The 23,787-nt window shown below is 26.4% G+C and overlaps 1 protein-coding gene across 7 annotated transcripts in view; it reads left to right on the top strand.

Annotated features, from left to right (window-relative positions):
• Window positions 1-23,787, top strand: part of LOC129605676 (proton channel OtopLc) — an 83,192-nt gene that overhangs the window by 34,621 nt on the left and 24,784 nt on the right. For 3 of the 7 annotated variants that reach the window (XM_055515572.1, XM_055515570.1, XM_055515571.1), the window contains exons 4-5: window positions 14,847-15,029; window positions 17,010-17,480. The exons of 1 other annotated variant lie outside the window; for it this stretch is intronic. In XM_055515572.1, coding sequence (XP_055371547.1) covers window positions 14,847-15,029; window positions 17,010-17,480 — 654 coding nt within the window. The remainder of the gene's footprint in view (window positions 1-14,846; window positions 15,030-17,009; window positions 17,481-23,787) is intronic. 3 more of the 7 variants (XM_055515574.1, XM_055515576.1, XM_055515575.1) reach the window with 3 other exon arrangements.

Here is a 23,787-nt window from a genome sequence, read left to right as displayed (position 1 = left end):
TGCAAAAAAAAGAAGAAGAATAAGAAGAAAAACAAAAATAATAATAAAGAGTCATAGACAGCGAAATATTCTTGGTTGGTAAGTCTTTCATCTCTGTAAAGACACAAAAAATAAATTTTTTTTTACGATAAACGGAGCATTGTACTATCGAACAGCAACAGCTACAATACTACAACTGAATGTTGTGAAAGAAAAACAAATATTAAATCTTACATAATGCAAAATATTAAAGTGAATGAATATTTTATTTATTTTTTTTTTTACTTATATAAAATAAACTTTTATCCTTGAGATAAATTTTATTTTAATATCTTTAAATTTCATTTAAGAGAAATGAAATATTGTTGCCAGTTTCAAAAGTATTTCCTAAAAATTTTTACCTTTCTGTAATCCACTTTTTCATTCAGCTTTCTTAATTGCTTCCAAAACGTAATTCTCGTTTTCAGTTTGTCGGAAATGACATTTTTCTAGTAAGATTGCTCAATTATTTAATTTGATTCTCATCATTTTTTCTGAAAAAGACCTGGTAATTGTTTAAATATGTCGTTTAAACATCCAATCTCTCAAAAGACAATAAGCAAATGTTGACTAAATTTTTGGAAAAAACACGAGACCGTCCACAATTAAAAATTACCCCATAAATGATACTCACACCACTTTTCTCCCCATCCGGTGAATCAAAAAAAGAGATACAAAATTAGGGCATCTCAGAAGCAAGTACAAAGTTCAGGTGATATTAGAAACCATATATTGTCTCTTTTATAAATCATTTGACTTTCTCTCCTTTTTTAACAACTCATGTAAGAAAGAAAGCGTGACATTAAAATATTTCTCTCCATAAAAGTGATTGTAGGAGTTAGTTTTACTACTCAGTGAAGCCTTATTACGGTACTAAACCACACTCATAATAATTTTTTTCCTCAATCAAATTATACTCATTTTAATATTCTCTCCTAGCTTTAAATTTTAAATAGAGTAAATTATGTCATTAATTCCGACAATACAAAAACTCATGACGGCTAAAAATTCTACGATAAATTCATAATATTCTCGAAAAATATGTTCGAAAATTGACAATTAGGGTGCGTATTCTCGGATTATTGCTTTTTGAATAGACAAATAATTGTGTTGTTTAAATTTTAATTTTACAAATATTTTCTCGACATTTGTTTAAACTGGCAATATTTATGAATTCATTGTCATCATTTAATAAAAATATAATATTGGAAACAAAAAAGATACATTATATAACTGTGTATGTGTACACAAAATATTATTGTACGTTTGGGTATACACAAAGAAAAAAAAAAATAACTCAAGTTTGACATAAAAAAGGCATATCGCTGCTGCGGATTGAATAGCAACTAATAAGGAAAAGAAATATAAAAATTTTGAAGGCAACATAAAAAAGGACTTCAATATTTCTTCTTCTTTTATTTTTTGTTCTTCTTCTTCCTCTTCTTTTTATTCACATCCTTCTGACAGCCTTGATTTAGGTTTCGCATTTTATTATTATTATTTTTTTTTCTGTGTTGTTTTTGTTGAAAAATGTTTCAGTATTTCTTTTTATTGTAAAATATAAGCAAAAAGCGAATAAAAGGAAGATATAGAGACAACCAGTTTCTTTTATTTCTTTAAGAAAATTAAGAGAAAAGAAAAAAAAAATTCCAATTTTTTTTTTGTTTTCATTTTGGTGTGAAAAGCTTCATTGTCTAAACTTTATACAATATTTTGTTAGGAAGATCACAAAAAAAAAAACTAGGTAGGTACAACAAAATAAAAATTTCAAATAAAAATGAAACAAAAGCGTGAAACTTAAGTGACAGATGAAGTGAATCTCATTTTATTTCTTTTCGAGGTATAGCTTAGTAAAATAACAGATAAATCTCCGAAGGATAATGTCGCTTCCTGTATAAGATAAAAAGACGCGATATGATAATGACGGTGCGATGATACAAAAAAAAAAATGTTTAAATTTTTTTGATTCAAAACGTTTTCAATAATTTAAAAAATCTTTAATTAAGGAAATAATAAGGACATGTTTTAAATTTAAAATTCAAGTCATTTGTACAAAATCATGTAGAAAAATTTATTTTACATGAAATTTACAATTTGCGATTGGCTGACTTTTGTAAAACCACAGTAAAAGTAAAGATTTAGATTTGATAATTTTAATTAAAAACATAAAATTTAAGGTTCTGTAATCTGTTAATGCAATTTCCATAAATACGTTCCTATTTGTGTTCTCAAGCATTTAAAGGTGTTGTAAACGGAGGAAATCCGAATTTCAATTCAATTACAAATGCTCTTTCAACAAAATAGAATAGGATTCGAACAGATTTCTACACCTAATTGATCCATATTTTAAAATTCTACAGTTTATGTTGAGATTAAGAAACATTTATTTTAATATTTTTGAGGATAAGTAATCTAAATGAACCTGTAAATTAAAAAATTCTAAAAAGTTGGCACAAATTAAATTTATACCGAACCATGCAATAAATAAAGTTGTTTATCGGTCTCTCAAAAACCTTTAAATTATATAGGGAACAAGATAAAGTTTCTCTTAATATTTTATTTAATTTTCATACGATTTAAATAAAAATTTAAGTTATTCTCTTTTTCAATTAAACCACATTTTAAAACTTATTTCGAATATAATTTAAAAACCTACAAAATCTATTCCTCATGTTTAAATTAAAAATGAAAAAGAAAAATTAAAAACCCCAAATATTATAAAAGGAAACCAAAATCTCTTGTGGTTTAACTTCTCTCTATATAAATATATCATTATATACATATAAATAAATTTACAAATTTAATAATCCGAAAGAAAAACTTTGCTTTTTTCTACAACTCCTTTTTCTCTCTTTATACAACTCAATAACTTTTGTCGGCATTCTCACCACTCTTTATAACACATAAAATACCTTATATATCAATGCATACTTATATGTTCTCTCATTTATACAAAATAGAATACAATATAAGCCATAATTTACAATTTCAAACAAGAGAGGCAACAAAATTTTTTTGCATAGTATAAACTTAAAAACATAAAGCATTTAAAAAGAGTACAAAGAAAAAGAGTAAAACAGTTAAACAATAATTTAAACCTAAAAGTAATTTCCTATTTTTATAGTGTTAAGTTAAAATGCTCATCATGTTGAGAAAAAAAAAGAAAACAAAAATGAGAAAAGAGTAAAGACTAAGTGAGATGGTAAGAGAAAATGTAATAATAAAAATTAAATTATCCTTGAAAATGGCATATCGGGAAATTTTTTTTTTAGACTATTTCCTCTTCTTTTAATGGGTGTTTATAAGATTTTATTCGTACTCTTATAGCACTCATTTGCTATTCTTATTATTTTTTTTTATTTATAGTTACTTACATATATACAGTTATTTGTATTTTATTTTTATTTTAATCTTTAGGAATTTAATTTTGTTAGATTTTCCTGCAGTTAACAGCACCTAGCCTATCTGTATTCTGTCATATAGGATGTGTTATATTTGTATAAGTGTTATATTTGAAGTAAAACTTAGGAACGATAGACAGAAATTTCCGAATGAATTTTTTTTTTTTTGGCCAGACACCAATAATTTTTACATTTTTTTATAACTAATTTATTATTTTGTTTTTTACTTTTTTCTAAAGTTATTTCCGCTTTCATTGAATTGGAAATGTAAAGGCATGAGGTTAAGAAAAACAGAAAAAAAAAACAGAAAAGTTAAAAGTTTACAAAGTTTTATCTATGTTTTTTCAATATAGATAGAAGAAAATCAATTTTATTCAAAATATTCATTAAATTTTAAAGTAATTTGGAAAAATTTAAGTGAAAATTCAAACAAGTTCAATAAAATAACAATTGCATTCAAAAATATTGAAAACTTTGCATGGTATACCAAGGTGGTGAATAATAAATGCCTTTATTTTTAAGTTAACAATATTATATTATATAAGTATTTAATGTAAAGTTTTATAAAATTGTGCGGTTTGAGGTCTATAAATAAAATTCATTGATATACTAGAATAACTTAAAGCAACAAGGTATCAACTGAAATGAGCAACAAAACAATTAAGAATTAAAATTAAATTATAAATAAGCAAAATTTTCTTGAAAAGGTGCTTACTAGTTAGAGCCCTTCACTTCAAATTAATAATTTTAAAATCAGGACCTATTTCCTTTAAAATTGTCAATATGTATTTCCAATTTGAATGAAATGTTGGATGAGTTGGATCTTCTTTATAGAAATTAAACCACCTCAAATTAATTTCTGTTACTAAAAAACCAAAAATGAATTCAGCTTTAGGGTACATAGTGCCTAACCGTATACTTATATCCTTAATTAAATTATGCCTTTATATTGGAACCTTTAATTGAAATATATTAAAATGACTTTAAGATCTTGATAAATTAATTAAACTAATTAGAACATACCATGGTAGAAGGTTAACTAAAGCAAAATTAATAATAAAAATTATTCTAGTAATTTAATTATCCTTTTCAATTATGTCGGCCTATATAGAGACAATTTTCTTAAACAATATTATCATTTGTATTTTATTTTAATTAAAAATTCTCTCTACCTTAATGACCAAGTGTACCTACATCTTAATTATTGTACCTACAATATTTTTTATGATACTTTTAGAAAATTTACTATAACACTGTCCTTTAATTGCAGCACAACAGCTCATTCTGTATAAGAGCTTTCTGGTCTTCAATCCATTTGAATAAATTATTTTTTTGTTCTAATTTCTATATTACTTAAAATTCTTAAAATAAAATAATAATAATGAAATAAAATCTCATTCTTGAAATTACCTTACTCAAAGTATAAAAGTGTCACTCAATCCTCCGTTTTATTCGTCAAGTTTTTAATTCTCATTCTCTTGATAAAATAAATGAATAAAAAAAAATAATTATAAAAACTGTCCCTGTTCTTAAAAATACTTGAAAGTGAGAAAATTAAAAAATGATAATGTAAAAAAAAATTTAATTATAAAAAGAACAACAAGTAGAAGCAAAATGACTTCCTTCACTATACCAACCATCATTTACACTAAATGAGAGTATTGTATACACAACCATTTATAAAATAAATAATTGAAAAAATAAGCAAGAGAGAAAATTTAGGTATGTGTGATTGTACCCTATTATTTTTGTAATAATAATGTATTTGTGCTCATAACATATTTACACATGTATATAGGGAGTGTGTAGTTGTTTATCATCAGTTTGTTAATACAACAACCACAAATGAGGTCATATTAAATCAAATTGTCATATAATTGTAGACCACAGGAAGAACTACTGGGAGATCTATCTAATTTGGAACATGCCATCACGAAAAAAATATAAATTGAAAGAGAAAATGTATTTCAAACAATGTTTGAGACTAAAAAGTATTTTGTGCATTTAGAAATATAATGAAAGAGAAACGGAAATTTAATTAATTATATTATTTCTGCAAAGAGTTTTGAGTTTTTTCGAGCTGCATTCAGTCAAAGGTTTTATAAAGGTTCGTTAACTTTTAATATCAATTTTTAAGGTGGTATTTAAGAATCCGTATATAATTTTATTAAGAATTAACTTTGAAAAATAATTTTCCAATGTTTGCCAGAAAATTGTAACTCATAAAAAATTTTCATCATCATATTCATATGATAGCATTTCTCATTTTCAATAAAATTAGTCATGCCCTTCACATAGAATTACTAAAATTACTTTTGTTCTGTGCCATTGGATGCATACGATATAGAACTCAAATATTCTTTATTATCAGTGTATAGCATTTTTTATATATGTATACATTATTTTTATAAATTTTATAAAAGGAAAAACTTTAATCCTCATATGATTGTTCAGTTCTGTTCTTTTGACAAAAAAAAGAGAAATTTTTAAGAATCAAGTTTTAGTTTAAAAGATTTGTGTTTTTTTCTTTCTCATTTTATACATTTAAGAAGATAATCTTCATGTTATGAGGTCACGGATACCTTCTCAATTCTCATGATTGTTATATCAAGTATGTATTCATGTATAGTTCCATCTAATATGATTTTCATAGCTATATAGTAATTTGACTTGAAGTAAATGAAACCATAGGGATTCTATTACACGAGATGTAGTGTGTATATGTATAGTGTTCTAAGGATGAGGATGTAAGAATCATATGTGTATATGCTATTAAGGTGATCCTTTTTTATTTTGTTTTTTGTTTTTTTAAGATGATCCCAATTTTTACCTCAAGAATAGTAAAATAAAAGGCAAATAAAATTTATAAAATAATACACATACATACACGATATATTGAGGTGGAATTTAAGAAGATGTTAAAGAGTAATATGATTCGAATACGAGCTTTTATTTAAGGATGATTAAAGAAAGAAATGGAGCCTACACAAAAAAAATACCTTGAATATTAAAGAAATAGAAGATCTTTAAGAGATTATTATTAAAATTACCTTGTACTTTTCTTATTATATCTGCATTATCTATATCTGTTTTGGTCTCATGATGAAAATAGGAAACCTTTGTTTTTGGTTTGGGAGTTTTAAGATTTTTTATTTTGTTTTATTTATTTTCTTTTGTGATGAAAATGTGATGAAATTAAATGATGGTCTTTGTAAACCGAATGTGGCAATTCAGGTCAGCGATAACATTTGTTCCATATATCCTCAGTGATAGTTAGGAAATTTCATAAAAAATTATACTAAAGTCGATTATAATTCTCATGAGTTTTTTAAATTAATGATGACCATATTATTTGTGGAAATTATAAGATCTTTTGCAATCAAGTAATTTCTATGCAACATGAATTATAAAAGAGCTTCATTTAAATAAATCACAAAAATTTAGTGACCACGAAATTGAATTCCAGAAGATTTTTTCAATACAAGTGTAATGCGACTCTCAATTTTGCGCAAAAACAACTCCATTTGAAAGAAGTTGCCTACATTTAGATGAATAACTTGCAGTTTTTGAAGTGTGCTATTGCAAATGGCATCTCTAATTACGCTTAATTACTAATAAGTTCTTACGGTACACTACTCAAAATTATGAAAATAAAATAGAAAGTTAATAAATCTTTTTAGTCTTTTTAAAAAATTAAACAATATTGTCTACCAATCTTATTCAATATCTCTTTAAACTTAACAAATTTTTTGCAATAAACACATTCCTTTAATTTTACTTCACAGCAGATCCGAAATTGAAATTATTTCTAATTTTTCATTGTTGACTCCCGTCTTGGCTATGGTTTCCTTCTTCTAACAATAAAATATTCTAGTTGCGTTTCTATATTTTTAATATTTCTCCAAATACATGTATAGATTTTTTTTTGGTTCAGGTTTTAGTAATGTCGCATGTTGACATTTTTTCTGTCGTATATCCTGTAGACGAAGTCACGTAATTGAATAAAAAATAAAACAAAAAAGCAAAATTCAACAATTTTTTTTTTGTGCTTTCTGTGAACAAAAACTAAATTAACTTTGAAAATTTTTTTCGTGTTTTTTTTCCAATTTTTTGCGAACAACTTTCAAAATGAATACTGAAATATAGTATATCTTGTATAGAGTATGTATGCATGTGCGAGAATAGAAAAAAGGTTTATAAAAGAGTTTTGTATAGCAATTTTTCAAGTTATCATTTACTTTTTATACACTCTTTAATATTATATACAATATTCGTCTCGATTATTTTATGTGACTTATCAATTTAGACTAAAATATTTCATCATCAAACTTATCACACATTTTATAACCCCCAAAAAAAACCAACAAAACCAAAAGCAAAATAATAATGTGAACATTATATATATATGCTTGGTATATTTGTGAAGAACACGAACATATTATGAAACGGGTGTTCATGTAAATATGTGTACACATATTGTACGAAAAAAAAAATACATGGACTTTTGATAATAAATTCGGAGACTGAAGGAATATTAACTAAATATTAGAATTTAATAAGAAACACATAAAAATTTCATTTTAACAAGATTTTATTCCTCCTCACATCATGTATAACATATTGAATAGTATGAGTGTGACATACACAAAAATAACACACAAAAAATTAGAGAAGAATGAAGAATTTCTTTTTTTTATTTGTTTGTTTCTTGTAGGTATAAGGATTTTTAATAATAAATTAGGATCAAAATATTTTGACAAGAATAAAAAATACAAGTTATATACATTTATATGTAAGCCAATACTTACATACGTATACATACTTTGAAGGTCTATTATGTCCTATATGTTTGTGGATATTTCTGTTTGTATAGAGATAAGGGAATATGGGAGTGTATTGATTCCCTGTGACCAATACCATGTCTTAATGAAAATGAAATCAAATTTATTTATACGTGAATAAGTATTCTAATATATAAAAGTGGACATAATGCTTTTCTACTTTAAATGTTTGTTTATTTTTACTGCCATCTATAAATCTAAGCGTAAAATATAACTATTATCATAATTTTATTTCTACAATTTTTTTTAAATTAAAATGAATGCAAAGAGAGAAAAAATCCAAAAAATTTTTCTTTGTATTTTGTGATTAGTTCGTGAAGGAAATAATATTTCTAATGAAATACTAAAATTTTAAGAGCGGAAGTCAATTGAGCAGAATTTGAGCGGAGTTTTTTTTTTCCAAAAATTCTCAAGAGAAATTTTCAACGTAATAAACAAAACGAAATATTTGTATTTTTATATAGATGCTGAGAATGACAAATTTCACTTGTCACTCATCTCATCTGAAAAAACTCTCATTACTAAATTGTCTCCTAATCTCTTCCTGTCTCACAAAAATCGTAAAAAATCATAAGCTGTATAAACGGCAGTATTTTGAACTGATTGATAAAATTTCAGTAATTAATTTTGTTATTGTAATCTTTGAAGATCCTTTCGAATATCGAGTCCTATAATTGATCAAGATTAGAAAATTTAAGTAATCTAGTATAATTTATTTTCGACTACATACTGTAAATCGGAGATAAACTATTTTAGAACAGAGACAGAACCGATTTATATGCGAATTATAAGTGAATAAATGGGCTCGTCATATTTACGTTCTGCCGCAAAAATTTTAATGAAATTCGTTTTAACAACATTTGTGCTTAAATTAAAATTTATATTTTTAATTCTAAAGGCTGTTTTCATAAAAGAGTCACTCCCGAATATTAAATAAAAATTTATCTGTATTGTACAACCTAAACTATACAAGATCACTTTCATTTAAAGAATTTCATAATATGCTATGTCCAAGGACAACTTGATTTCAAATTTTTTGTGCTATATACATTCACATATATTCTTATTCCCTATATTTTTATTCAATATATTAAAAATTATTCAAGTAAAAACTCTATATATATTATTCTTCCATGCCTACTGTTTTTTATTTGGCTTAAGTTGTTTATTTTGAAGATTTATGGAGAAACTAATTTATGCTTTCATACATGCTTATATACCTAATTTCTCTAATACAATATAATAATATATTTGTAAAAAAGAACACAGAAAAAATTAAAGTTTACGTAACGAAAAATGAAAGGCTAATAATTTTATGTGCATTTATTACAACAAGATTCACAAGATTCACATATATAAAAATATATGTACATATTTTTCAAACTTCAAAAGGATAATTCTGTTATTTATTTTACGTCTACCTATATTATAGTATTGCGACTTACTTCTCTTTTAAATTGAAATTTGTGATTGTGATAAGTAATTTTCTTTGTTATGCATTCATTCATACAAACTTATATTTTCCAAATGTATAATAGAAATAAAAATCACTGTAGATTAAGAAAGAAGAAATCCACCTAAAAACATATTTTGTATATAAAAGATGACCTATGTAAAATTATGTGATATATTGCAAGATGGCAACATGTGGTAAATAAAATTGAAATTTTATAATTTATTTAATTTGTTACAAAATTCTTCAAACCTCAATAATAAATAGCATTATAATTGAGTTGTTATGGAGTTTTTGGTAAAATACTAGTACACATATCTGATCAATGAAATTCAGCAATAATTTTGCATTAAAATGTATAATTCAGCTATTGAGTTATAATTCCAATTCCAAAATGCTTTCAAATTGCAATCAGCTGTTTTATTCATTCTAAGTCCCTTGAAAGAATTAAATTTTCTATCATAAAAGATGTATGCAAGTCATATAAACAGCCACTCGGTTGGGCAAATTGAAAATAATAAGTAGAGTTTATGAGTTGAGTTTTGCTTGTTAGAGTTTTGCTACAATTATGCCAAAAATATTAGGCTCTTTTCTAGACTGCACCTTTATTTTTGCGTGAAAATTATGCAAATCCAAATTATAAGTATGATAGAATAATATACGTGAATTTGATATAAAATTTGATATGATGTTTTTCTTAACATGCTCACTATTAGGTGACTCACAACAACATTTCTGTATTATTAATTAGAGGGAATATATGCACTAAAAATGTTAGAAATTCTAAGGCGACATCAAATGATTTAATTAAAAATTTATGTAAGTTAATGATGAATTATTCCTAATAATTATAAGTTTGAATAAAAAAGCACTTTTCATATTTTTAAAAACTTTTAATTTTCTTTCTCCATTTTAATTTTAAATATTTCATTAAAATAATCTATACGTATACGTTACATGTATGTATGCCAATTATAAAGTTGTTAAACTACATATTTTTAAATTTTAATTAGTTAACTTTTTAATGGACTTAGTATGTATTCAAATTATTTCATGATTTCCGTAATATAATTAGTAGACAATTTTTTTTCTTCATTTTTCATACTAACTAAACTAGCATAGTTTAAAACTAAAGAGAATATGTACAATCATTAAAGTTCACATGATTTTAAAACAATTCAACATTGTTTAGTGAACTCTAAAACACCATATTAATCCAATAATCCTGTAATTACCTTTTGGACATTACAAAATATATATTTCTTTATTTATATATCTAATATATATATGTATATGTAGTTATCATATCGCAGACACATTAATTTATCTACTTCACTGTCAAGTCATTAAATCGCTTAATACAATTATGATAACTTGTTCAAATTAACTCGGTTTATTTCTCTCTTTCGTTTTTGCATTCATTCCATTTATTAGACAAAATATTTAAAGTTAATTTCTGTTATATGTATAACATTTTATTATTTAAAAATGTTAAAAGGATTTCATTCTCTTAACGGTTCAGTGATAATTGAATTCTTTTATATATTAACACACCCTTTATTCCAGTACATATATGTATATATACATGTTATATTGTACAGTATATCTTCATTCATATTATGTAATATTATCAGTTATATGTATACGTGTAATATATTACCGCATTAAGGTGAACAACGACACCATAAATAACATAAAATGATTACATAAGTAAACAGTTAAAGTGAACATTTTAGTAATGGGAAATGTAAAAATTTGCAAAGCATTATTGTAATATTTCTAAAAGAAATTCTTTGTGTTTATTGGAATATTTTGGCTTGAATTTTTTTGTAAAATTCTTGAAGGTTTCAGAATTATTGTTGAATTCTAAATAACGTCAGAAAAACTAAGGTAAAACCAAATAGTTTTCAAACTGGCAAGCACTTAAAGACGCACATTATAATAATTAAATATAACACTCTGCTTACAACAGTGTGTAAATGATAGTAGATTATTTGCAGCTCAACCTTTATAAAAAACATTTGAACGAACCGTGTGCCTGAAACTTTTTTTTATATTCTCTTGAATTTTCTCACTTTATTAAAGTTTTCTACCGTAATTACAAGTTCATTCACTTGAAACTAAACCACTTGGTATTAAAACTGAATAAGAACCAACAAAGGCAACAAGAATCACTGTCACTTAGCATTATCCAATTTTGTACTCTTAGCCAAATTCTATTTCTTTTAACCGCAATTAAGAGACTGTACGAACCATTGTAGTTTGCAACTCTCTAACACTATCAACAAAACAGGAACTCCCAGCTTTTATTCCCGATAAAAATTTAAGCAACACAATAAGTTAATAAAATAAGTCGGTTATGCATCCAAAATTCTTTGATAAAATTTATTACCAAAAGATTTCCTTGAAACCCCTCACAGTTTTTGTATTATTTAAATACTCTATTTAAATATTTAAATTGTTATAATAAAAATTTTTCGTATTTCTTTGAAAAATTATTGCAAAATTCCGAAAGAAAAAAAAAAAGTTCAAACACCTCACAAGAATCATTATTTTTGTCTACAGATTATTTCATTCATCAACAATTTTAATGAAATATTTACAAAATTTTATGTACTGTGTATGTGAGTATAACCAAATAAACCTCTGAATAATTTACTTGTAAGTATTCAAAAGAATCGTATATAATAAAGAAATCAACTAAATATAAAAGATTTCCTTAAACTTGACACTATAAAAATTCAACTTTTCTATTGGAACTTCCCACTTTCAATTTAAAATTAATTTTTTTTTTTTCACTCTCTCATTCAAATTCAACCTTACAATTAGCGTTTAACATGCAAAATAATTCCGTTTAAACATGGATTAAGCGAATCTTATAAAAAAATTTCAGTTTTATTAATACATATTATTTTGACAGCGAGCGTTAACCATACAATATGATATAAGTGATGATGATGATGATGATTTTCATGATGAACAAAGATCAACGAGTTTAAAATGAAATGAAAATTAAAAATCTTATAAATAAATCTTAATGTACATACGGTTGAATTGTACAACATCCACGCTTGAGACAGCAATTATATAGTTTTCATTTTCTTTTGTATTTTAGATATAAGATAAAGAGGGATGGAATTGTGCAACAATTTGTATATATATATAGAGAAAATATTCAATTTGCATATTTTTTTTTTTTATGTTTTATGTAAATGCTTAAATTCTAAAACAATTTGTATATTTTGTTATAATGAACTTTTATCACAATACAATTGAAGTGGTTTGTGAATTACGTAAAAGAGTAAAAATTTATTATGGACCTATGTGTGACATAATTTAAAAACTTGCATATTTATGTGTCAATTGATTTGATTATAATCCAACGTAATTTATCAAAAACAAAAAAAATGTATAACAGATAATAAAATTAAAAAATAAATTTCTTTTTTCTGAAAATTTTCGAAATAATCAGCTATAATAGAATTGATCTACTTGCATTGCACTCTTATCACTTATATACCCACATACTCACATGGTCATCAAGAGAAAAATTTTCAATATTTTATTTCAACCAATTCAATCAAACACAATCTGGCTAACTATAGTGTTAAAATGCTTTTTTAAAACAATTGCCGTAAAATCAAATATAAAATTGATATCGCAGACACTAAATAGTGTAGGGTGGTGCGAAATTTTTAATATCAAATGAAAATCACACATACCTCAGTAATTTCAATTTGTGTTAAATGTAGTTATAAAAGAGGTAATAAAAATATGAAAATTTTTTGTTATACTCTGATAGATATACTTTATATTCGTAGGTATATGTGTGTGTGAAATGTATCCATGTTATATGCAATATCACTAAAAAACAAAACACAGAAAAAAAAAAGTGAACTTAATTTATGGTCATATAATAAATGATGGGGTGAGGAAGATGTGATTTTCTATTTAAAATGAAAAAAAAAATGCTTTTTTTTTTGTTTTCCTTCAATTCAGGAAAATTGACCTTCGTTCATGAACGGAGAAAACACATGAGCACCAACGTATATAAGCCTTAATCACATAGCTCGTTTTGCATTTACAAGAAGGTGTTGGTTGCTACATGTATAATACTAAAATAATACTGCATTATTTTAAATAAAATAAAAAAAAACAGCAAATATTTATTCAAACTATAATTTTCATTAATTTTAAATAATTTTAATAAATCATTCTTTTTTAAAATCGCAATTTCTTCTATTCAAATTTTAGCAACTTTGTGTTTCATAGCTAATTTATCGTTTTTTGCAATATTGTACAATGAATAAAATTTTGTAAAAAAATTAATTTATCTTTTAAGAAAATATTACATAACAATTATTTTAAGTCATTCTTACCAGAAATGAAGCAGCCACTTATATAAAGAATGCGATCTTTAGTCAAATCTGGTATAGCTCAAAATGGAAGCACATTCGGTGTGGTCAATTAAATATACTTAAATACCCAAAACAATTGATTTTGTATACATTATATTCTCAATAAAGCACAATAGTATCACAATATTTCTCTAATTGCATATATTTAGGATGAGCACAAAATTTAAAAGGAAATAAATTTGAGATTTTTTCGACGTTCTCTCTGCTTTTTCTCTTTGTATTCCAAACGATTTTTAAACAATATGGAATTGTATACTTTGTCCAACTTTCTGAATAAACAATAATGTAAGACAATATGATACATCACCTAAGTCATTCACACCATTCATTCTCCTATCACACAAAAAACAAATTGGAAAAAATATTATTGCATTTGTTCTTATAACATTCGAATTTGAGTTGTTAGCATTATTTTACTGACATCCGCCGAAAAAAACCATTTTGTATCATAAATTCTTCATTACCAATTTACTTTCATAATCATTTCAAAAATTGATAACATTCATTAAAAATTTCATTAAAAAACTTTTCCAAATTCAAATGGCAGAATTTTAAAATTTTTTTTTTTTATTATTTTATTTTCTTAATTATATTAAATTATTACTATAGATTCATTTCCTTAAAAAAAAAAAAATCAAATTATTTTCCCAAACCTATCATTATAATCCCGTAAATTTTTTTTTTCTCTCTTGTATATTCTCTTTCATACATTTAGATCTGCATCTGAAAATAATGGATCAGAAACAAGTTATGAACTTGATGATCTAAGTGATCAAATAAATCAAATATTGGAAAAAGATCCAATAGAAGGGACTGGTGTTGCTGCTGATTTCAACATTCATAACATTGATTGGCTGAAAAACTATTCAAACAGCAACAGTCCCGCAAGGCAAGGAAGGTATGTTTTACCGTTAATAATGAGCAAAAAAAAAAAATTTTTTTTCTGTTAGTTTCTGTAGTCAATTTTTCTACATTATGTAATAGAAAAAAATAATATAAAATGTGTAAAAAAAAAAATTATAGAATTTTTAATATATGAATGACTTTTAATATTAAAATAGAAATTATGAATAGAATTTTAATTATATATAATAGAAAACGCACTCTTTCTCTTTAACTTATTTTTGAGAATAAATTCTCAAAATATATTAATAAATTCACTATATTTTATAGATTTTATTAGCACACTTTCAAACCCAATATAATTAAATAAATCTTCTTATACAATTCAAGTATTATATTACAATTCTAATATATTATTATGTATGTAAGTCTATATGTATGTCATGTAGTATAAGCATGTATCTTTTTTACTTATATAATGTTCTGTATAATTGTTTAAATAATATAACTTTAATATTTTGAATGTTGAAATTTTGAAAAATAAATCTCAACTTTTTAAGAATATTGGACAAAACTCAGTGTATGTATAGGTAAACTATGCGATTGTTCTTCCAATTTTTAATTTACTTCAAATTTATGTACGTTTAATTGAGAGAGAGAATTTATATAAGCTATACTAGCAATAACAAACCTAAAGAGTGTAATCTAAGACGAGAAACAGAATCTTTTAATTCCAGAATTTTTTAGCATTTTAAAAAAAATTTCGAATATAATAAAATCGATTCACATGGTAAGACATTATTTTCTGATCGTGATCTTCTTCCTTCAATTGATGTATTTTCTTTTTTTGTAAAACTAATTTCCTAAAATTTTTGTTTTTATTTTTCTCTTGTGTTATTATTATAGTTTCTATCTAACTGCATGAAAATAAGTATTTTAAAAACTAAAATTATTAAAATAAAATTTAGAAATTGAAACTGTTATACATAATATTATTTTATAATTTGAATATATTGAGTATTCTCTAATCAAATTTGAGCTAAATTCGAAATAGTTTAAAGTTCTTATAATTTGTAAGAAAAACCGTAAAACTTGTAATAACAATATTTCTTTTGGACACCTTAATAACATTTTTCAATTTACACTAAATTTCAAATCATAAGATTTCCCGACCTAATTCATACTCGTATACCAATATACACAAAACCAATAAGAAAAACATAAATAACAATAACCAACTGAGTCTGGATTAAAAAAGAGAAATAAAAGTAAAATTAATTTATTTTCTCTGTCCCTGTCCATATCATTGCTCTATATATACCGACAAAACTAATATAATAAAAAACAAGCACACAAAAAAAAAATTCTATTATCTTCCACTGGCATGACACTCCAAAAAAACAATATCGAAAAAACTACAAATTTTCTTTTAGTTTTTTGTGTAAGGGATGCTGATTGCTGAGTAGTGAGTACTTTATAAAAAAGAGACAATAATATACGATTATTTTTATTTTTGTCTCTTTATTTCACAAAAAAAAAAAGAAAAAAATAAATAATCTTTCACTCTGTTGCTAACATTCGTTTCGTTCGTTCGTTGCTGCTGCCGCTGCTGCGATTCGTTTCGTTTTATTTTTCTTTTTTTGTTTTTTCGCTTTTTTGTTTTTTATTCCGTTAATAAATTTAAAACGTACAAAAAAACTATAAAATCGGGGTACAAAAAAATGACAAATAATAATGATAAAACTGCAAAAATGACACTAAATAAAAAATTTCAATTAAAATTATAAAAAATAAAAAAACAGAAGACAAAAAATGCTAAAAATAAAAAATAACAGCGCAGTTCTAAATCGTTAGAGTAAAAAAAAATTGCAACCTATATTCTCATTCTATAACAATAACTTTTATCAATATTATTTTCAAACACACAAAAAGAGAAAAAAAATAAAAATTTATTTATTTTGCTTTGCCAAAATACAAAGCCGAAAAAAATACAAAATAAAAATTTATTAAAAATGTCATCTTGTACAACTTGCAGTACTGTCATGGAAGTACCACCACATCATCCATCACCTATATCACCTGGTAATATTTTAGTATCATCTGAAACTGTTAGTCATAATTCATCATCACCATCAAAATCATCACGTAAACATTATGGTTCACAACATCGTGTTACAATCGATGAAAGTAATTTACCATTATCAGCATCATCAACACACCATCAATTAGTAACAATAACAACAACAACAACTCAACGTGATGGTAATGGTGGAGGTAGCGGTGGTGGTTCATCACCACCACCATCTGGTGGTGGAGGTGGACCAGGAGCAACATCATCATCAACACAACAATTAGTAGCAACAGCTAGCGGACAAGGTGGTCATTTAGCATTAATGTATCATAGTAGTCAACATCATCCATTACCAATGTTACCAACAATTAGAAAATCATCTAGGGCACCATCTTATTATTCAACAGCAAGTCATCATCATCCGGAAATTAAAGCGTAAGTGATTTTTATATTATTTTTTTTTTCTTCATATTACCAATACATTTTTTACCTTTTATAGAAAAAAAAAATTTAATTATTTATTTCTTCATTTTTATGATTCTTCGAATAAGATTATTAGTATATAGATTGTATTTTCAAGGTTGTATAACAGAATCATGTATACCATAAATCATTAAATAAACGAAACTTTAAGGATTCTTGTTCATCTCCTTCATGAGAAATTTCAATTCACTTCTATTTTAATTTTTAAAATGACTATAATAAATGAATGGTTTGATAAATTTTTATTGAAAATTTTGAAGAAAATTAAACAAAGAATTAATTATCATAGTTATATTTTTAGATTAAGAATTTTATAAATATTATTTGAAATTTAAAGTGGCAATTTGTTGGGATAAGAAAAAGGAAATTTGCTTTCTAAAGCTTCAATCTTGTTTATTCAGTTTTGAAACATTTTATTTATTTATTTTAATCAAAAAAGTAGTCTGAAATTTATTACTACAATTAACATAAATAATATTTTTATAACTATGCATGTACATACAGACATACTTATATACTTCGTATTCGTTTGTATTGCGATGTAGGAAAACAATAAAAAAATCTAACAGTGATAATTGTTATTACAGTGATTGTTATTTCACAAATCTCTTTGTGAAATTTGTTAGAATTTATGAATAAATTACAAGATTATTTTAAGATCTATACTGATTAAGGTATAGTATAACAAATGAAATTCATAATTTTGAGATTTTGTTATATGATATAATATTACATAGTTAGTACCTAATAAATTATATTGAAATTATTTATTTAAAACGTAACATGACTTAAAAGTCAAATTTAGTTCCAATTACATTAAGTAGGCTACAGAAATTGAATAGAGTAGAGCTTTGTTTAGTTTATGGAAAAAAGTCAGGCGTATTTATGAATATTATTCTTAATAGCATTTTATTCTTAGGTTTTATCTTAAAATAGAAATCTGGCCCTTCTTTAATAGGGGAAAAAATTTGGCACCATAAGCATCTTGCATAGTCAGTGCTACAGTTCACTTTACTTCGACTTCTTAAATTATGTATACAAGATTTATTTTCCATTTAATAAAATTAATTCGAAATAGCAACGCAATATTTTCAGGATAAAATATTTGACCAAATTTCAATTCGGTAGCAAGGGTAACGTAACAATATAACGATAAAATTATATTGTGTTTGCCGGAGAACTTCATGTATTAATCAAACAATATAATTGTTGCTTATTTAAAATATTTTCAATTACTCTACGTTATTTTGCCATTATTTTTTATTAAGAATAGGATTTGCTTCTTTTTCTTATATCCTTTTCAAATTTTTATTTTAAATTTACTTCTTTATTAAAAGTATAATACCTATAGAAGCAACAAAGGACCAAAAACTTTTATATTTTACTTATTACAAATACTTTTCACACACCTTCATCTTTGTTCTTATATCTCAAATCTGCACATTACTTTAAAAAACTTAGCCTTCATAGGTACCTCTAACGGAATAAATATTTATAGTTTCATAGGATACAATAATGACTACCTACGAGTAGTCATTCACAATAATGATATAATACTAATCACCAGTATAGAAACAAAAAATTAAAAATAAATTTAAAAATAAAGAAAAGCAAACTGAGAAGGAAAAAGGAAAAGTTTTCAAATAAAATAAAAAGTTTAAATAAGAATGAATAGTAGAAAAAAGAAAAAACAAAAAAAAAGATAAAAACTTATACGTGACATGAAACATTTTCAGAAATCAAAAGTTAAAATAAAAAGTTCAAACAAATTATAAAACGTCTATATACCTTAAGAGAAAAGATTAAAAGAAGAGAAAAGAAACAGGACAAAAATTAAAAGCACAACAAAATCTTATTCATACCTACAGATCCTTATTTTATTTTATTTTCTGATTTTGTTATATAATTTCAGTCCCGTCCTTGTTTAAACAAACTATCCAAATAAACATATAAAATAAAAGCTTAGATTTTTAATCTTTATCACTATGAGGTGATTGAATGAATATTCCGATGGCTACACTCACAAGGCTCCTATGTTAAGTTTGGTACTTGTTATTAAAATCTATGATTCTTTCAATATTTACTAGATGTATTCACTTAGTTCTAAGTTCGGAAGAAAATGTGAAAATTGAAAACTTCTTCCAAATTCTGAATTAAAACTCTTAATTCAATTAAATAAGGCGAGTTTGGCCATTTTTTCCTTTCGATTTTTTGAAAATTTATTCACCACATTTCGTGTTATTGTAGAAATTATGCATACAAGTATAAAAAAAATCTGAACTTTTCCGCCTCATTTCTGAAAACATTTCGGAAAATATTGTGCTTTCCCCTAAAGGTATGCAAAGTTATAGAGTATTTTAATTTTATTATACAAAAATATTTTCGTAAATCGTTTTCATTTTTTAATACTAAAGTTATTGCACTAAATTTTTTATATTTAAATTTTTAAGGAAAATGTTTGATTTTCCCTCAAGATGTAATAAATACGATCGACTCCATCTTTTCCTAAAGATTAAATGAAAAAGTTTAAATTTAATTTATACAAATTTTTAAATTTAATTTCCTCATTAAAACCACAGAATTTTATACCCTTAAATATATCATATACTAATTTGAGATTAAACTCAAAAGGTGTACGTAAAATTATAAGATAATATTATTATAATGCATTTCTAAAATGTCATTGCATACCGTTAGGGGCGCACTTCATAAAAACGTTCAGGTTAACATGTTATTACACAAAAGTATAATGAACTTAAATGTCGTAGACAATGTCGTATTTTATGAGAAACCATATTTTATCATCTTAATGCGATCATCTTAAAAGTTATTTGTATGTAATTATACGATGATTTCTTAGTAAAGTCTTTAAAGTAGTTAATCATGACAAGCAACTTCTGTGACCTATGTAAAAGGTTAATTCGTTAATGCATTTTTGCATTTAATAAACAAAATGTCTTCTTTAGAAATCTTTAAATAAAAATATATTAGTACTAAAAATTTAGAAATAGAAGAATGCATTAACACCTAGTCACTTGATCTCTAATTAATTAAAATACTACAAGAGTATAGATTTGTGAAAAAAATGTGAGAATCTTTAAATTTTCCTTTAAATTAATCGTTTTCCTTTTTCCTCTATTGCAAATATATTTTGCAATTAAATACAAGTAATGAATTTAAAAAATCTTCCTCAGATTCTGCGTTATAACTAGATATTTTTTCGTTTCCTTATATAATTACATTCATATATCCTTATATATCAATATGTATATCCTTATATACAAGATAAATACATTATTGCACCGTTCATTACAGTAATATTTTAAAAGTTTAATTTTTTTTTTCTTTGTTTCATGTTTGTTTTACGTTTATTTCATTTACATTAGACGTGTCTAGCTTTAAAGATTATTCGTTTACATTAAGATAAGACTTAAAAAATACAATGTGCTTATAAGATATAAACGTATCTATATTATGTACACAGTCTCTTATAAGATTTATATGACAGGTAGGTATATATAATTTTGTTATACTATTTTTTCACCTTTCTTCAACTATATTTACGATTAACATGTGTCATAATGAAAGCATAAGAAATTCTAAGAAGATTATTAAGAAAAAATAAAAGTTGGAAGAAAATTTTTGAAAAGGATAAGTAAGAGAAAAGTTTTAAACTTAAATTTTTATACTCTTGTAACCTTTTAGGGAATTTTTTTTTTTTGTGTTTCAATTTTTTTTCATAACATTTATCATGTTATGCAGATGTTGCCCTTATACTATATGTTTTCCTTTTCAAAAAAGTATTCTATAGTACACAGGTATATCTGGTGCAAAGAATATATAAACACATACATATAAGTACCTACACTAATATATTATAGTATAAGTGAATTTACAAAGCATGTGATGGATATTGGTAGTTTGTATTATATGTGCGTATACTTTATATAACTTGCAATATATCGCAGGAATATTTAATAACAAGGATAGGAAAAAGAAAAGTTTTATATAGTAAATGAAAAGTTTTTTGCTTTTAATATAAGAAAAACTTTTCTTCCCTGATTGAGTTAATAAAAAAGTGTTATAGGTGTCTTGTTTTGTACCTTTATCCGTGGTATAATTAAAATTTTTAACTGCCAAGTTTATCGATTTCAAAGTTAAAAAGAAATTAAAATCGAAATATGAATATTTTAATTGGATATTATTAGAAAGGAGACAAAGAAGACAAATATAGAGAAACCATAGAAATCACAATTAAATTTGAAACTATAAGAGTCAGTGAAAAGTGTTTAAATGTTAAAAATTATTTGAGAAAATTTTTTCAAGTGCGTAAATGGAAACTAAATCGCATTATTTAAAAGAATGTGTGGTAAGGATTTCAATTTCTCAAAGGAAAACTGACAACATAGATTAAATAGTAAGTATGGGATGGAATTTTTCTTCTTCTAATGCTAGATTCTGCTTTCAGATATGGGCTTTACTATCACAGGACTTTATCACCATGTTTCTTTTCATGAAATGTCATCATGAAAATTGTTGCCATTTACAGAATTCGAGCAGCTGTAACGAATCACTTTTTTCGTTTACCTTCTCATCTGATCCCTACAACATCGTTTTATTGAGAAAAAGAGGCTTATACTCCAAAATTTGATATTCTTTTCGATTCTCTGTGAAAAGTACTAAATGGACAGACCATCAATCTTATCTCGTGGAATTAATTTCGTTTGACATGTTTTCATTATCTATTTATCGATCAGATTTTTCGTTATAATACGAAATAGTATTCAAATTTTTACAAGCCTTTGCGTAATTAACGTATGTATATTTTTGTACAATAATCATACGTAAAATAATCAGCTTTAATGGTCATCATATTCTTCTGTTTCCTCTTCTAATCTCATATTATTTATGTTTTTCAGTTACCGTGGTGCATTAATAAAGTTAAGTTCGCATTAGTGTCCTCAATATATTTCCTTTTTTGGAGATTTTTGAGTATGCCGCTATTGTGGTCAAAATGTAACCATTTTCTTCCATTTTACAATTTTATTCGTATATTCTAAGGGAACCGAGTGGGACAGGAGTAACCCCCCAAGCCACCGCAGCCATTTTTGACTTATTGTAGCCCTCCCCCCTCACTCTCCCGTCTATAATATCCCCGTCCCAACCCCAAAGCCGGAGATATCCCTAAGGTAGTTGGACAACAGTTCCCGAACACTTAGGGACCCATGTCCAAGACAATTGCGGCGCCGAACAGCCAGTGCCGGACAGTCGCAGAGAATGTGCACGGCGGTCTCATCACAACCCTCAAAAAATCTGCACAGGGGGGAGCCCGACTTCCCCAGCCTATACAGGTGGTACTTCACTGGGCAGTGCCCCGTAAAGAAATTCAACTCGGCGGTGAATCTGCTGGAGCACGCCGAAAGAAACACTTTCGCATGACGGCACCCTTTCGTGTCCCGCCAGTGACGGCCGCATTCCGCCGCGAGCAAGCAGGCAGGCCTGGCCACCACGACGGAAGAAGGCAGACCGCAAAAAGGCAGCGGCTGCACAAAGTCAGCCCCCGATCCCCTCCGCGCCATCCCATCGGCAACTTCGTTGCCCGCATGGCCACTATAGCCCGGCACCCAAATGAGCGTCACTCTGTTTTCCGATGCCAATTCCATAAGTGCAGCAAGGCAGCCCCAGACCAGCTTGGATGTAACCTGAGCTGAACGAAGCGCCAGCAGTGCAGCCCTGCTGTCCGAGAACACATAGATGGTACGGTTTCTATACCCCCTTTCTAAATTGATTCTCAGACAGATCTCTATTGCATTTATTTCGGCCTGGAACAATGTGCAATACGGGTCAAGGGTGGCATATACACGCGTGTCCGGGCGGACACCGTATACGCCCGAACCCATACCCGACTCCGTTTTGGACCCGTTCGCATACCACACGCTCGAACACGCCCTGTACCTGTGGTCGAAGTTGTACCGCGGCAGACAGGTATCCGACATGGTTATTTTTAGAATCGGAGCGCTCTCAATGAAGTCTCTGTGAGTTCTGTGGGTCAAATTTAGCCCCGCCCTGTCCTCGCCAAAGAGAAGTCGGTAAGTCACTAGCCGAGCTTCCTTCAATATATGGATGTGCAGTGGCGGCAATCCGATCATCACCTCCAATGCAGCGGTGGGAGCCGTCCGCATTGCCCCGGTCACTCCCAGGCAGGCCAGCCTCTGTAGCCCGCACACCCGCCTGCTGAGCCTTACGGCACCATACAATC

This window comes from Condylostylus longicornis, unplaced genomic scaffold (assembly GCF_029603195.1).
Source record: "Condylostylus longicornis isolate FDR11 unplaced genomic scaffold, ASM2960319v2 ptg000013l, whole genome shotgun sequence".
Classification (NCBI taxonomy): Eukaryota; Metazoa; Arthropoda; class Insecta; order Diptera; family Dolichopodidae; genus Condylostylus; species Condylostylus longicornis.
Note: the sequence above shows the minus strand (reverse complement) of the source record. Positions and strands in the feature narration are given on the sequence as shown.